The sequence below is a fragment of the Mytilus californianus genome, unplaced genomic scaffold (genome assembly GCF_021869535.1).
Source record: "Mytilus californianus isolate M0D057914Y unplaced genomic scaffold, xbMytCali1.0.p SCAF_1, whole genome shotgun sequence".
NCBI lineage: Eukaryota > Metazoa > Mollusca > Bivalvia > Mytilida > Mytilidae > Mytilus > Mytilus californianus.
In genome coordinates, this window is record NW_026262581.1 from 120,463,960 (window position 1) to 120,477,769 (window position 13,810).

The 13,810-nt window shown below is 31.3% G+C and overlaps 1 protein-coding gene across 3 annotated transcripts; it reads right to left on the reverse strand.

Annotated features, from left to right (window-relative positions):
* Nucleotides 1-57: 57 nt before the first annotated feature.
* Nucleotides 58-13,626, reverse strand: LOC127732607 (dimethyladenosine transferase 1, mitochondrial-like). Of its 3 annotated transcripts, none has more exons than XM_052241664.1 (5): nucleotides 13,553-13,626; nucleotides 10,624-10,928; nucleotides 2,088-2,442; nucleotides 1,189-1,342; nucleotides 58-374 (listed from the first exon to the last, which is right to left on the reverse strand). In XM_052241664.1, the coding sequence occupies exons 2-5, from the start codon at nucleotides 10,885-10,887 to the stop codon at nucleotides 77-79; spliced, it is 1,071 nt and encodes a 356-aa protein (XP_052097624.1). In that variant the 5' UTR covers nucleotides 10,888-10,928; nucleotides 13,553-13,626; the 3' UTR covers nucleotides 58-76. The 3 variants fall into 3 exon arrangements, with proteins under 3 accessions (XP_052097624.1, XP_052097646.1, XP_052097635.1); XM_052241686.1 differs by lacking the exon at nucleotides 13,553-13,626 and adding an exon at nucleotides 13,392-13,445; XM_052241675.1 differs by lacking the exon at nucleotides 13,553-13,626 and adding an exon at nucleotides 12,100-12,167.
* Between the last annotated feature and the right edge of the window lie 184 nt (nucleotides 13,627-13,810).

Genomic DNA, 13,810 nt, shown 5'->3' on the forward strand with positions numbered 1-13,810 from the left:
AACGATTTTCTATGGACCATATAAAATTTAAATCCACAAACAACAAGAAATAAAAAGTTAAGATAACTGAACTATTTTATGTATTGTTTTCATGTGCAATAATAGATTCTGTCTTTTCTGAAGGACCTAATATAATCTGTTGTTCTATCTTGTCCATTTCTAACTGTCTTGCTTTTCTCACAAATTCTTTCATTTGTGGACTTCTGTAATCATATGACAATATATATGGATGTTGATCACAAATATAGTTATAAACATGACATAATCGTCCAACTTCTTCATTTGTCAGACTTATTGGTTTTAAGTTGGGATTAACTTCAGATAACTCAAACATTTTTGCAGTTAGTTCAGGCATATCTGGTGGAAACAAAGTTCTGAAACATAGAAATTTATGAGTTAATTAGAACATTTACAATGTTTTTTTTCATGGATTTGCTAAGAAAGTTAAAATGTAAATCACAAGTTTAAGTCAAATGAAAGTAAGATTTATACATGTTTGTGTGAGAAAATGTCAGTACTCCTGCCTTGTAATTTGTCAGGTACTTAACAAATACAATTTGTTTACTTATTAATTTATTAATTAATACTTATCTTATTTCATCAAATCAATCTTTTTATGTGATATTTATGCAGTTTAATCATTTAGTCAATCATATGGAACTTATTATTCGTATTAATAAATTATTATTTAAATTTTCTTACATAATATAAACTAGAGGCTTTAAGGAGACTGAACAACATTCTATGTATAATATTGACAAACATTCCTGTGAGATTTTTAAATCAAGCATGGTGCTTTGGCAACTGTAAGGACCTTAAAATGAAGAAAATACTCTAAGACAAAAATTTATCAAGTTTCCTAAACACAGCTTAACTAAAATTTTGCCACTTGCATCATCCATTTTAGTCTCTAACTTTACATTAATGTTGTTTTTTTTTAATCCTGTGCAGAAAAAAGAACAGGTTGGTTTAAGAGGGAAACTGCTCCTAATAATATTGTTTGAAAATTTGCAAATTGGATTTTAATCGAAAATATTTTATTCCAATAAATGCATATAAACCTTTTTGGAAACTGATTAAAATTCCACGAAAGTTGCTCAATAAATGTTGGCTTTTGTATTAAAAGCTCTGTAAATACAGGTTTAACTGTAAGTTCCCATAAAAATGTTTAAGTTTTACAGTACTTACTCTATTCCTTTTCTGACCCTTTTCTGTTTATAATGAAAAGTATGTCTGGCAACTTTTTCTACCAATTTAAATGGTTGGCTAATCAATGGTTTCTTTAAGGGATTAAAGGTAACTACTGCAACATTGACTTTAGGTGCTGGCACAAAGGCACTACCTGTAATAGAAACCAGTTCATTCTTATTACAATGTACAAAATGTAACATACATTTGAAAAACAAAACTTATTTATAAGGAATAGAAATGCCATCAAAATTTAACATTAATAGTGGACAAAAAACAACAACTTTTATACCTTGTAAATTTCTATATTTAGTACTAACTGCCGTCTATTCTGATGGTGAAGGGATCACCCAAAATAGTTCTGAAAGAAGATAAAATGATCTATAAGTTGTCCAATCTGAACAGTAATAGGGATCATATTCTCCTTTGGTTATTACATACCTAAAGTCTGATGAAGACTGACCTTATTTGTTCTAAGTTCATTGAAGGATGAATAAATATCACTGATAGACCTGAGGTAATTAAAACTTCAATTTTGTTTTAACTGAAACCCTGTATTGGCAAGTTGCTTACCTGTCTTACCTTGGTGTTTGACATTGAAAGTTAAGTTAGAAATTAATGTGTTCAACTTGTTTATGCACTGAATACATTAAAAGTAAAATAAATGTATGGGCTGTATCATGCTAAAAGTGTTTTGATATATGCCCTCAGTTTGACCTTAAACTTATAATCTTTAAATTAACAGGCATGATATGTTGCAACCATACATTATTTAAGGCAGAAATTTGCCATTTTTCATCATTTCATATATTTACAGAGCACCACTATGTCACACACAGGGAGCATGTCAGATATCAGAATGACTCTTAAAATATTCTCTTTACCTAAAAGCAACTTACCAGGAATTATAAACTTTGTATCTACATGACATAAATGCTGACACATCACAGATAATCGACAACGTTCTTTATCACCAGGTGGCACTGACATTCTGTAACCCACCTCCTCTTGAAAGGTCAAAGTTAGGTTGACTCTGCCATGTTTCCATGGACCTCTGCGTTCTGATATAGCATGTAACAGTCTGATTATAAGGGGCGTGGAAACATTAAATGGTAGATTTCCTATCAAATGAAGATTTGGAGGTTCATCCTCCCATTTATTCTTGATTTCTGACGGAAATACATCATCCATGTCATATTGTAAAATATCACCATGATATATCTTCATTTTCCCTCCACCTGCATCTCCTAACATCTGCAAAACAAAACGTGTGTAAAAGAATTTATTTAAATGCCTGAGTTACTTACAATATGAAAATATGACATGTATTTTTAGGACAAGCTAAGAGTTAGAAACCCTTTTGAGTTTTGGATTCACAACTTGAATGATTGCACAGCATTTAGATGTTTGCCCTGCATGTCTCCTATATCTTTAAGACTAACAGAAACATGAAATACTTGCTTCATGATATATATATCTAAAGGAAACTGTTGAAAAATTACAGAGAGATATGTCTCGCCTTTTTGTTATTCTGATAGTAAAATGAAAATGTGGAACTTAAAATAGCAATGTTTCAACATGTAAGTTATGAAAAATATTCAGTCAATGCACTGACGGTACAGGGCCAAACAATCTTCATGGAAATGAGATGTGGCAATGCAACTGCATACCAAATATCATTGACCTACCACTAGTGGTTCCACAATAAACTGACTTAATCACAAACTAATACATGTAAACTGAGCAAAAGTTTCAAAGTCAATAGACTATGACTGTGGGGTCAGGGGCAAATAATCTCCATGGAAATGATATATGCCAATTCTTATACAACTGCATACCAAATATCTTTGACCTACCACTAGTGGTTCCCCATAAACTGACTTAATCACAAACTAATACATGTAAACTGAGCAAAAGTTTCAAAGTCAATAGACCATGACTGAGGGGGTGGGGCCAAATAATCTCAATGGAAATGAGATGTGCCAATGCTAATACAACTGCATACCAAATATAATTGACCTACCACTAGTGGTTCCCAGTAAACTGACCTAATCACAAACTAATAGACGTGTTAGAAAAGTCTGGCACTGTTGTTAAAATCATGAATACCAATACTACTACAGTTTATAGTGGGGACCATCTCAAAAAGACCATATAATCATTCATTATAGTTACCTGTATGGATGTTTTTGAAACTGCTGAGATGATTTGTAAACAATAAAATATTGACAGTTTATTCAACAATACACCGAACTGGACCATGTAAAAAAACAGTATCATATATATTAATATTATTATCATAAAATTGCATTGTTTCATCGTAGTGATCGATTCAGTTTAAGATCAGTGTTTCCCCCTTTTCTTACTATTTTGTTCAATGACTACAAGGAAATCTGCAAAATGTCCAAAATAAATGAATAAAAAAAAAACACTGCAAAAAAGCCGCATTTTGCACCAGGCCCAAGTCAAGAACCTCTAGCCTTTGTAAGCCTTGTGTTGTTTTTTTTTAAATTTTGGTTCCGACTTTAATGTGGCGTCCATTTCGTTGAACAAGTATACATTATTGTTTAGGGCTGGCTGAAGCTCGCCTCCTGGTGCGGGATTTTCTTACTACGTTGAAGATAAATTTGTGGTTTTTGGCTGTTTTTTCTCCTTAGTCCAGTTGTTGACTCTTTGACACATTCCCCGTTTTCCATTCTCTATTCTCTTTTCATGTAGGGACCTTTTATAGTTGTTATGCAGTATGTGTTTTGCTCCTTGTTAAGGGCCGTCTTAAACTTGCAGTGGGCTGAGAGTTTTTTTTTTTTGCTCCATGTTGAAGGCCTCACTGTGATTTGAGATGAAGAACAGCAATAAAAGCGCTGTTCCTTTGCTTTTTGTGTTTATTTTATGTGCATGTACTAATTTTGTGTCATGGATTGATACCCCATATCCTTTATTTTTATATCATACAATGACCTATAGTTGCAAACAATGTTTCTCTCCTCGTCCTGATGACGACTTTCATCATAACTGTTCATTCAAAATAACCATGTTTTATTGTATGCTTTTAATTCAAGAAACTTCGTCTTCTGTCTATGTAGATGTGTATAATAAATCTGAGAGCGGAATTATTGAAGTACTATTACTGCAAAATATGGTTCAAATATCCGAATTGTTAGATTTTTCCCCTTCGAGGAATTGTGTGAATTAATTATTATACATCACATTTTCCCTGACATGTTCTTTCTATCAACTTTCGTCACTTATTTTTTTGGACAGAAGATGTTATCAAATTGAGTTTTAAATAAAGATTAAAACTATTCAAGCTAAGAGGTAAATTGAAGTTTCGGTGATAATGGTCGGTAGTTGGTGTTTTTTTTTTTGTATTATGTCTCCGCCAACAAAACAGATCACTATGATTTATCAGAAATATTGTTGAAAGCGGAGTGAAGCTTTCATAAGTAGAAGTTAATTTTATTATTTTTGTGTCAGGAGGATATTCTAAAAACGGAAAATTCTTTTTCACATGTTGCAAGGCCTGCGTAATTATTTGCAATGCAATTTGTTTTTTATTTCATTCATTTTGTTTTGCCGAATTTTCATATTCTTCATGCTTTTTAAATAGGAAGGTATAAAGGTGGAGGGATCCATCTTTCCGGTCTTTCTTTTGTTCGTCCATCTGTCTATTTTTGTATCTTTGTATCTGATCCATGAACAGCTCAATAGAATTTTGTGAAACTTTCACAGAACCTTACTCACGTGAGGTTATTGCCGTTCGACTTAGTTATATCTTCACACTATAGTATACACCTATATCTACGGAGCCCTGTTGGGTTCATACAGATAAAGAGTTGTGCTTTTTAAAGTTAAGCGCTGGAGATGTAAAGTCCAGTGCTGGAGATCTAAATCTAGCAATGTAGATCTAAAGTCAAGCACTGTAGATATAAAGTCAAGCGCTGGAGATATAAAGTCAAGCGCTGGAGATATAAAGTCTATCGCTGTGAATATTTATATAGTCTAGTGCTGTAGACATGTAAAAAGTCTAGCGCTGTAGATATATAAAAAGTCTAGTGCTGTAGATATAAAGTATAGCGCTGGAGATGCAAAGTCCAGCGCTGTGGATATAAAGTCCAGTGCTGGAGATGTTAAGTCCAGCGCCAAAGATATAAAGTCAAACAATTGTTAGGCCATTTATGAAATACTAACTAAGAAAAACACCACGAGGGGAAATAAAGAAAATGTAAATAAAATGCTTCGCTGGGCGCAGCTTGATACGACCGCAGAGGTCGAACCCTGAGCAGTTGGGGCAAGTATGGACACAACATTCAAGCTTGATACAGCTCTGAATTTGGATTGTGATTAAATATTTGACACAGCATAGGTTTCTGACACAGAAAGAATGTGGTCTAAGAACTTGAATTTTTTAATTTACCTATTATGGTCCAATGTCCAAAATCAAAATACATGGTTAGATTCAGCATATCAAAGAACCCCATATATTCAATTTTTGTTGAAATCAAACAAAGTTTAATTTTGGACCCCAACTTGGACAAACTTGAAAACTGGGCCCATAATCAAAAATCTAAACACATGTTTAGATTCAGCATATCAAAGAACCCCAAGAATTCAATTTTTGTTAAAATCAAACTAAGTTTAATTTTGGAACCTTTGGACCTTAATGTAGACCAATTTAAAAAACAGGACCCAAAATTAAAAATCTAAATACACGGTTAGATTTGGAATATCAAAGAACCCCAATAATTCAATTATTGATGAAATCAAACAAAGTCTAATTTTGGACCCTTTGGACCTCAATATGAACCAATTTGATAGCGGGGCCCACAAATAAAAAATCTAAATACATGGTTAGATTCAGCATATCAAAGAACCCCATATATTCAATTTTTGTTGAAATCAAAAAAAGTTTAATTTTGGACCCCAGTTTGGACCAACTTGAAAACTGGGCCCATAATCAAAAATCTAAACACATGTTTAGATTCAGCATATCAAATAACCCCAAGAATTCAATTTTTGTTAAAATCAAACTAAGTTTAATTTTGGACCCTTTGGACCTTAATGTAGACCAATTTAAAAAACGAGACCCAAAATTAAAAATCTAAAAACACGGTTAGATTTGGCATATCAAAGAACCCCATAAATTAATTTTTGATGAAATCAAACAAAGTTTAATTTTGGACCCTTTTGACCTCAATATGAACCAATTTGATAGCGGGGCCCACAAATAAAAAATCTAAATACATGGTTAGATTCAGCATATCAAAGAACCCCATATATTCAATTTTTGTTGGAATCAAACAAAGTTTAATTTTGGACCCCAATTTGGACCAACTTGAAAACTGGGCCAAAAATCTAAAATCTAAATACATGTTTAGATTCAGCATATCAAAGAACCCCAAATATTCAATTTTTGTTGAAATCAAACAAAGTTTAATTTTGGACCCCAACTTGGACCAACTTGAAAACTGGGCCCATAATCAAAAATCTAAACGCATGTATAGATTCAGCATATCAAAGAACCCCAAGAATTCAATTTTTGTTAAAATCAAACTAAGTTTAATTTTGGACCCTTTGGACTTTAATGTAGACCAATTTAAAAACAGGACCCAAAATAAAAAAAAATTAAATTCCACGGTTAGATTTGGCATATCAAAGAACCCCAATAATTCAATTTTTGATGAAATCAAACGAAGTTTAATTTTGGACCCTTTTGACCTCAATATGAACCAATTTGATAGCAGGGTCCACAAATAAAAAATCTAAATACATGGTTAGATTCAGCATATCAAAGAACCCCATATATTCAATTTTTGTTGAAATCAAACAAAGTTTAATTTTGGACCCCAATTAAGACCAACTTGAAAACTGGACCAAAAATCGAAAATCTAAATACATGTTTAGATTCAGCATATCAAAGAACCCCATATATTCAATTTTTGTTAAAATCAAACAAAGTTTAATTTTGGACCCTTTGGACCTTAATGTAGACCAATTTGAAAACTGGACCCAAAATTGAAAATCTAAATTCACGGTTAGATTCAGCATAACAAATTAATAAATGTGGTCAAAGATTTTACAAATCTAATGTGCCATACTGTGCAATTAAAGATTACTTCTTGAAATTTTTCAATATTTGAAATTTGAAAAAAAAATAATATTTGAAGAATAATTCTTTTTAATTTCTGAAATCTGAAATGAGAAAAAATTGACCCCCCACAATTTCTTTTTACCCCCACCCCCTTTTTCCCCAAAAAAATTCTTTCCCTCAAGATATGGTCATAATCTCAATTCAAATTTCCAATGGAGTTTGCAACCATAATTACCCATTTAAATTTACCATAGTGCTAACTTAATCTATTTTATAATAGAATTTAAAATATAGTGTCAAATCTTTCATATGGATTTTTTTGTAAAAAAAAAGATGCAACATTTGCAGATATTTTTACTGGACTTCCTTTATAAATATGCATTTCTTTAAACATAATTTAAAAGCACTGTAAGGGAAGTAACCAAAACGTTGTATTTGGACTACCTCCCTTACACTGTTTTAAATTATCTTATTTGTTCATTAACCATTACTTTATACATAATTTAAAAGCAGTGTAAGGGAGGTAATTTCAATGATGTATTTGATTTATCTCCCTTACACTGCTTTAAATTATGTTTTGTACTAAAGTATTTGTCCATTAACCAGGACAACCTTGTTTTTCCCCCTTTTTTGCCCCTAATTCCTAAACGGTTTGAGCCATAACCCCCCCAAAGCAAATCCTAACCATCCCTTTGTGGTATGGAAACTTGTAGTATAATTTCAGAGAGATCCATACACCGTTCCACAGTTATTGTCTGGAAACTAGAAAATGCTCATTTTTGGCCCCTAATTCCTTAACTGTTGGTACCATAACCCCCAAAATCAATCCCAACCTTCCTTTTGTGGTATTTAACCTTATGGTAAAATTTCAAAGAGATCCATTCACTTAAACTAAAGTTAGAGTGCGAAAACCAATGTGTCTTCGGACGACGACGACACCAACGTCATACCAATATACGACCGCAAAAATTGCGGTCGTATAAAAACTAGATAGAAGAATTTCAGAGTGGTGAATTTTGTCGAACACACCATCAGACGTTTAAAAACATTTAGGGTTATCTGAACTTTGTGGAGACATCCAAGATCTGATTTTAATCAAATTGTTTAATTGTGTGCTGGACTTGTGGAGAGACAAACCGAATTTTTTGACTATTAAAACATTCAACTCATATCACTCAATGTATATTAATGCTTGTGGCCGTAAAATCCATCGTTCCAGTTTACCATTTTTTATATATTTTTTAAAGTTTTGTTTTGCACTCTTAAATCAATCAAATACAAATACCTATATTAATATCTATGAAATGCCTGTGCATGTCTTAAAATTTTGAGTCGACGTTAACTGTTCTCTACATTGTATCAAACACAACACAAAGGTAAACTATACCATGCCTGGATATTTTTCAATGCAATTGTATTTTGAGAAAGTTCACACTTAAATCTTGTTTCGGTATTGATATTTAACATCAGCACAGTATTTAAATCTCTTTTCTAACACGTCTAATACATTGTTGATGATGATGCTGATGCCGCTGGAAACAGCATACCTATGTCTCCCTTTTTTACTCCTTCAAGCGAGACAAAAACTGACAGATAGCAAGGGCCCCACTTGTAAATTTATGACACACGAACAAATAGATAATAATGATGCAAAAAAAGTAATTTATGTTCATGAGGTATCAATTTTCATAAATCTTGACACCAGGATTTTATATCAGAAACTGTTCTCTATATATAAATTTAAAGTTTTGAAAATCCAAGCACTTTGTACATGTATTTTGGTGGCCATTTCATAAATGGTGGGCAACCAATAGTTTTCGACATGAAATTCATTTGGTATAGCAAATTTTACCAACTTACTGATTTCCATTAAAAACCTAGCAAAATATAAATGTTTTTCAATTTTTTTACAAAATGAAGGTTTTTACCAAAATATTCTCATCGGGATACAATGTTGAATGCATATCAAACCTTTATATCAATTTTCTTAGAAATTGTAACCCACCTTTTTTTCACAAAAAAATAATTTTTTGACATCTGGAAACAATTTTGAATACATGTGTAGCATGTTTTACCAATATATAAATTTTTGTTGAAATGCTAGCACAAAAAAGTGTTTCTCAAATTTTTTTATTTTCTAACAAAATTAAGTTTTTATCCCAGTAATGTTTTTTACACCTGGTATCAACTTTGAATAGCCTATTATACCTAAATAACAATTTTCATTGAAATCCTAGCACAAAAATGTGTTTCTCAAAACTTGTGAATTTTAACAAAACTACATTTATTACCATAATTTTTGTCCAAATTCCACAAAAATAGTTATCGACATTTGAAAACAATTTTGAATATTAAGCATGTAAACACTTGAACATAAGTTTTCTTTAACATTTAAGCTAAAAACATTTTTTTAGCAAAAACTAATTTTTTACCACAATTTGTGTCCAAATTTTACAAAGCTAACATGACTAAGGGACTGTACATTGGTAGGACCATGCAATAAAGATTGTTGTACAAAACTAACATGACTAAGGGACTGTACATTGGTAGGACCATGCAATAAAGATTGTTGTACAAAACTAACATGACTAAGGGACTGTACTTTGGTAGGACCATGCCATAAAGATTGTTGTACAAAACTAACATGACTAAGGGACTGTACATTGGTAGGACCATGCAATAAAGATTGTTGTACAAAACTAACAGGACTAAGAGACTGTACGTTGGTAGGACCATGCAAAAAAGATTGTTGGTTTCCCCTAACCCTGCCAGGTCAATTTTATTTTTTTAACATATCAAACACAAGACAAGATTCACTTTTAAGACAATTAAATGGTGATTACATAATGTACTTTTGGGTACAGCTGACTCTTAACAGGGCCCTAATAAACACTTTTTAGCTAGAAAACTGTAATAGGAGATGACTGAACAAATACATTGTATTGCAATTCAATGCAAATTTTAAGAAAAATAGTATTAAGTTCAAGTATCTGTAATTTTTTAAAAATTCAATAAAATCATAATCTTCACCTATACACATATGTCACTATCTGTAAAAATATTCAACAAAATTAAAAACCTAGCCGGAAAACTGTAGGAGGAATTAAGTTTTAGTTCATATCTTATAGTCTTTTTTCACCATTTCTGAAAAACAAATAAAAATGTGTCCTTAGTAAAAACTATTAAATTTTCTGGAAAAAGAAAAAAGCTTTGAAAATCTTAATACTTATGAGCATGATCACAGAAAAAAAGGTGTCAGGTTTTTCCCCCTCATTTTCATTCATGAAAAAAAAAGCAAATTATTATAATATGTACAGTATACCATAATGTAAACATTACAAATGTACCTGTAAACTTGGAATAAATCTTTTATCTTTTTCAATGACTGCCAACCCTCTGACATCTTTTTCAAGGATAGATCGACTTATTCCCCCTGGTCCAGGTCCAATTTCACAGACATATCCATCACTAATATTTCCAGCTGCTTTGACAGTCTTTCTGGTTAAATTCATGTCTAGTAAGAAATTCTGTGACAGTTGTTTTCTTGCTTTAAGTTTGTACATTCTTACAATTTCAGATATACTTGGAAGGGGAGGTAATTTTGTAGCCATTTTATTTATGTCCTTTACACCTTATTCTTGAAATCATATCACTGAAATGAGAAAAATTATTTTTCAAGTACAGTTAGCATATAAAGAAAATAATTATAATATCTATAAACATGATAAAAAAATTTAAGTTATAAAGTATATAGATGAATTTAATTATTCACTCATAAAATATACATTTTATCATGAATGTTCTGCAGATAACATTTGCACTGATCAGAACTGTTTCGTTATATTGAACAGATATATCATGTTCAGACCGGATATTTGAAAAAATACCTGTCAAGAGAACTTTAAAATCTCAAAAGATGGAAGTTAAGTTAACAACTCTAATTTAATTCCATTATTTTGTCACTTAGTATCAAGATGTTGGTACATGTATTTAATAAAGTTACCAATGCAAGCATCTATTTGAAACAAAAAAGGCATATGCTTTTGCAAAATTTCACACAACAGACATAAAACAAATAGACATCCTTGTGCATAACTATATCCCAGCAGCTATGAAGATGACTATATTCATCTGATATTAAAATAAAATGCATAAAAACTATGCTAGCTATCACTAATTCAAAACCCTTCATGCATATAAGATGTAATACTGTGTAAACCAATTAATGTCATCATATTTGAATTTCAGGCCATTAAAGAACCCATAACTGGAACAATCAATATTTGTTTTTCTAAATTCTGAATATATTACATCAAAATAAAATTGCATATTTTCGTACAAGGGGATCGTTAAGGCTTAAAACTTCTTATATTTAGTGCAAAACCACAAAAACTGCCAAAATTTTGAGACATAGTCATTATTATTTAGTATTGACTCAATGAGCAACAGCTACATAGTCATTATTATTTAGTATTGACTCAATGAGCAACAGCTTTACCCAAAAAGATATTTTGCTACAGAAACAAAGATGTTAGTGTGTGAAAAATATCTTTATTGGTAAAGCTCTTGCTTGTATATATTTTAAACGAAAAATACACACATAAATTTCGAATTAAAAAAATTTTAAGCCATTACAATGACATCAAATGTGACCTTTCTGCACTAAGGATTCTAGATTAAAGCACCACAACCTCAATGTTCACAGGCTAGTGATATAATAGATAATCTACTTAGACCAATCGACAACCAAGGCCCCATCACCTCTTTAAAAAGCCTTGTTCCCACTTGAGAACATTAAACTTTTTACAAAGAAAATAAATTACTTTTTTATTCATAATCTCAAAGCTTAACTATATAAGTTTTCAGGAAAAATACTGATCCTGTTTTATTAATGATTCCTAACTGCTGCCTTTGCGTTGAACAAATATAAAAAAAATATTTACAAATTAAAATAGTGTCAAATATAGGGTCTCACTAATTAGCAACAAGAAGCAACAAGAAGAATAATTTAGCAGCAAGAAGACTAATTTAGCGACAAGAAAACAAATTTAGCGTATTTCAATTATTTTATTATACTTATAGTAGAAAATGTTACATGTATATTAATGAGGATTTGTTTATATTGTCGTAACTACAATCCTGTCCCCTGTTCCCTGAATGTGACCTACTGAATTGGACTTATCACTGAGTTTGTACTTACATGAGAAACACGACAGGTGCTACATGTGGAGCAGGATCTGCTTACCCTTTGGGAGCACCCGTTTTTGGTGGGGTTCTTGTTGCTCAATCTTCTATATATATATATATATATATGTTGTGTTTTGTGTACTGTTGTTTGTCCGTTTCTTTTCAAGCCATGGCGTTGTGAGTTTATTTTCGACTTGTGAGTTTGAATGTCCCTTTGGTATCTTTTGGCTCTCTTTTTTAAAAGAATATATTTACAGTTTACAGCATATATATAGTCGGTATAAGTGAATGAATGGATGAAAAAGGAGGGAGTTAATTTCCTTTTTCTTTAATTTTTAAGCCATTTTTCATGGACACTTGGTATAATCAGATAATGGAAGGATTAGCTCATCCCTGATTCTCTTATATTCAGAGTAATTGCCATGTGCTTTTATTTACATAATTTATTTATCAAGATTACTTCACTGTTGAAACACCATTGTAACGATGGTAAGGAAATGTTCAGATTCATAAATACTTTAACATACTAAAAGTTCACTACAAAACTGCATAGCTACAATGTACTAAATGCATGAACTTAATAAGTTTTTATTTTTTATTAGTATAACTTATATAAGTTTTCTATATTATAGAAAACTTATATAGGTGTGCGCAACATAACAATTAACACGAACACATAAATGTATACAGGTTCCAATTTTCGCCATTTAACGCATACTTAAAATAATTCAAAGTCATTGTCACTACTCTAATTGAAAAAGTATTTAATCTATGTGTCGTCTTACACTGTTTCTTAAATAGTTTTAAAGAGTGTCCTCTAATTGTTATTTTTGGTATAGAACAGTAAGTGGCAACTGTTCTCTGAATAAATTAAGTGTAGAGAACGATTCTACATTTGTAGTTAGTAAGTTCGATGTGTGATATATACATATAGCAAGGATTTCTGTACTGTAGTACACATCATTGGTGGTAGTAAACAGCAAGGTAAAGGGTTGATGAATAAGTCCAGATATCTAGATATAGAAATTTAATTTAAAATCGGTACGCATAAATTACAAATAACATTATCTCTGTATATGTATTAATTACCATATATGTCTAATAAAAAGCTCTCAATCTCACTCGTCATTTCGGGCGAACATTTTTAATGGAGTATAATGGGCGCAGACATCTTGGTTATTGAAGTGAAGTGTTCATTTAATCTTTATATCAACTTGCTTTCTTTAACATAATTGTATCTTTATGGTAAAGCATAAAAGGTGATAAAATACTGTAAAACTACTTATATACTTAGAGCAAAAATAAAAGAAACAAAATATTTCAATAAAGGTTATATAACTGGTTTCA

Coding starts and splice junctions, on each gene's coding strand:
- LOC127732607 (XM_052241664.1), bottom strand. CDS start 10,887: ATGGCTACAAAATTACCTCCCCTTCCAAGTATATCTGAAATTGTAAGA. Junction 2,443..10,623: donor GATTTATTCCAAGTTTACAG/GTACATTTGTAA, acceptor TTTGTTTTGCAG/ATGTTAGGAGATGCAGGTGG. Junction 375..1,188: donor AGGGTCAGAAAAGGAATAGA/GTAAGTACTGTA, acceptor TCTATGTTTCAG/AACTTTGTTTCCACCAGATA.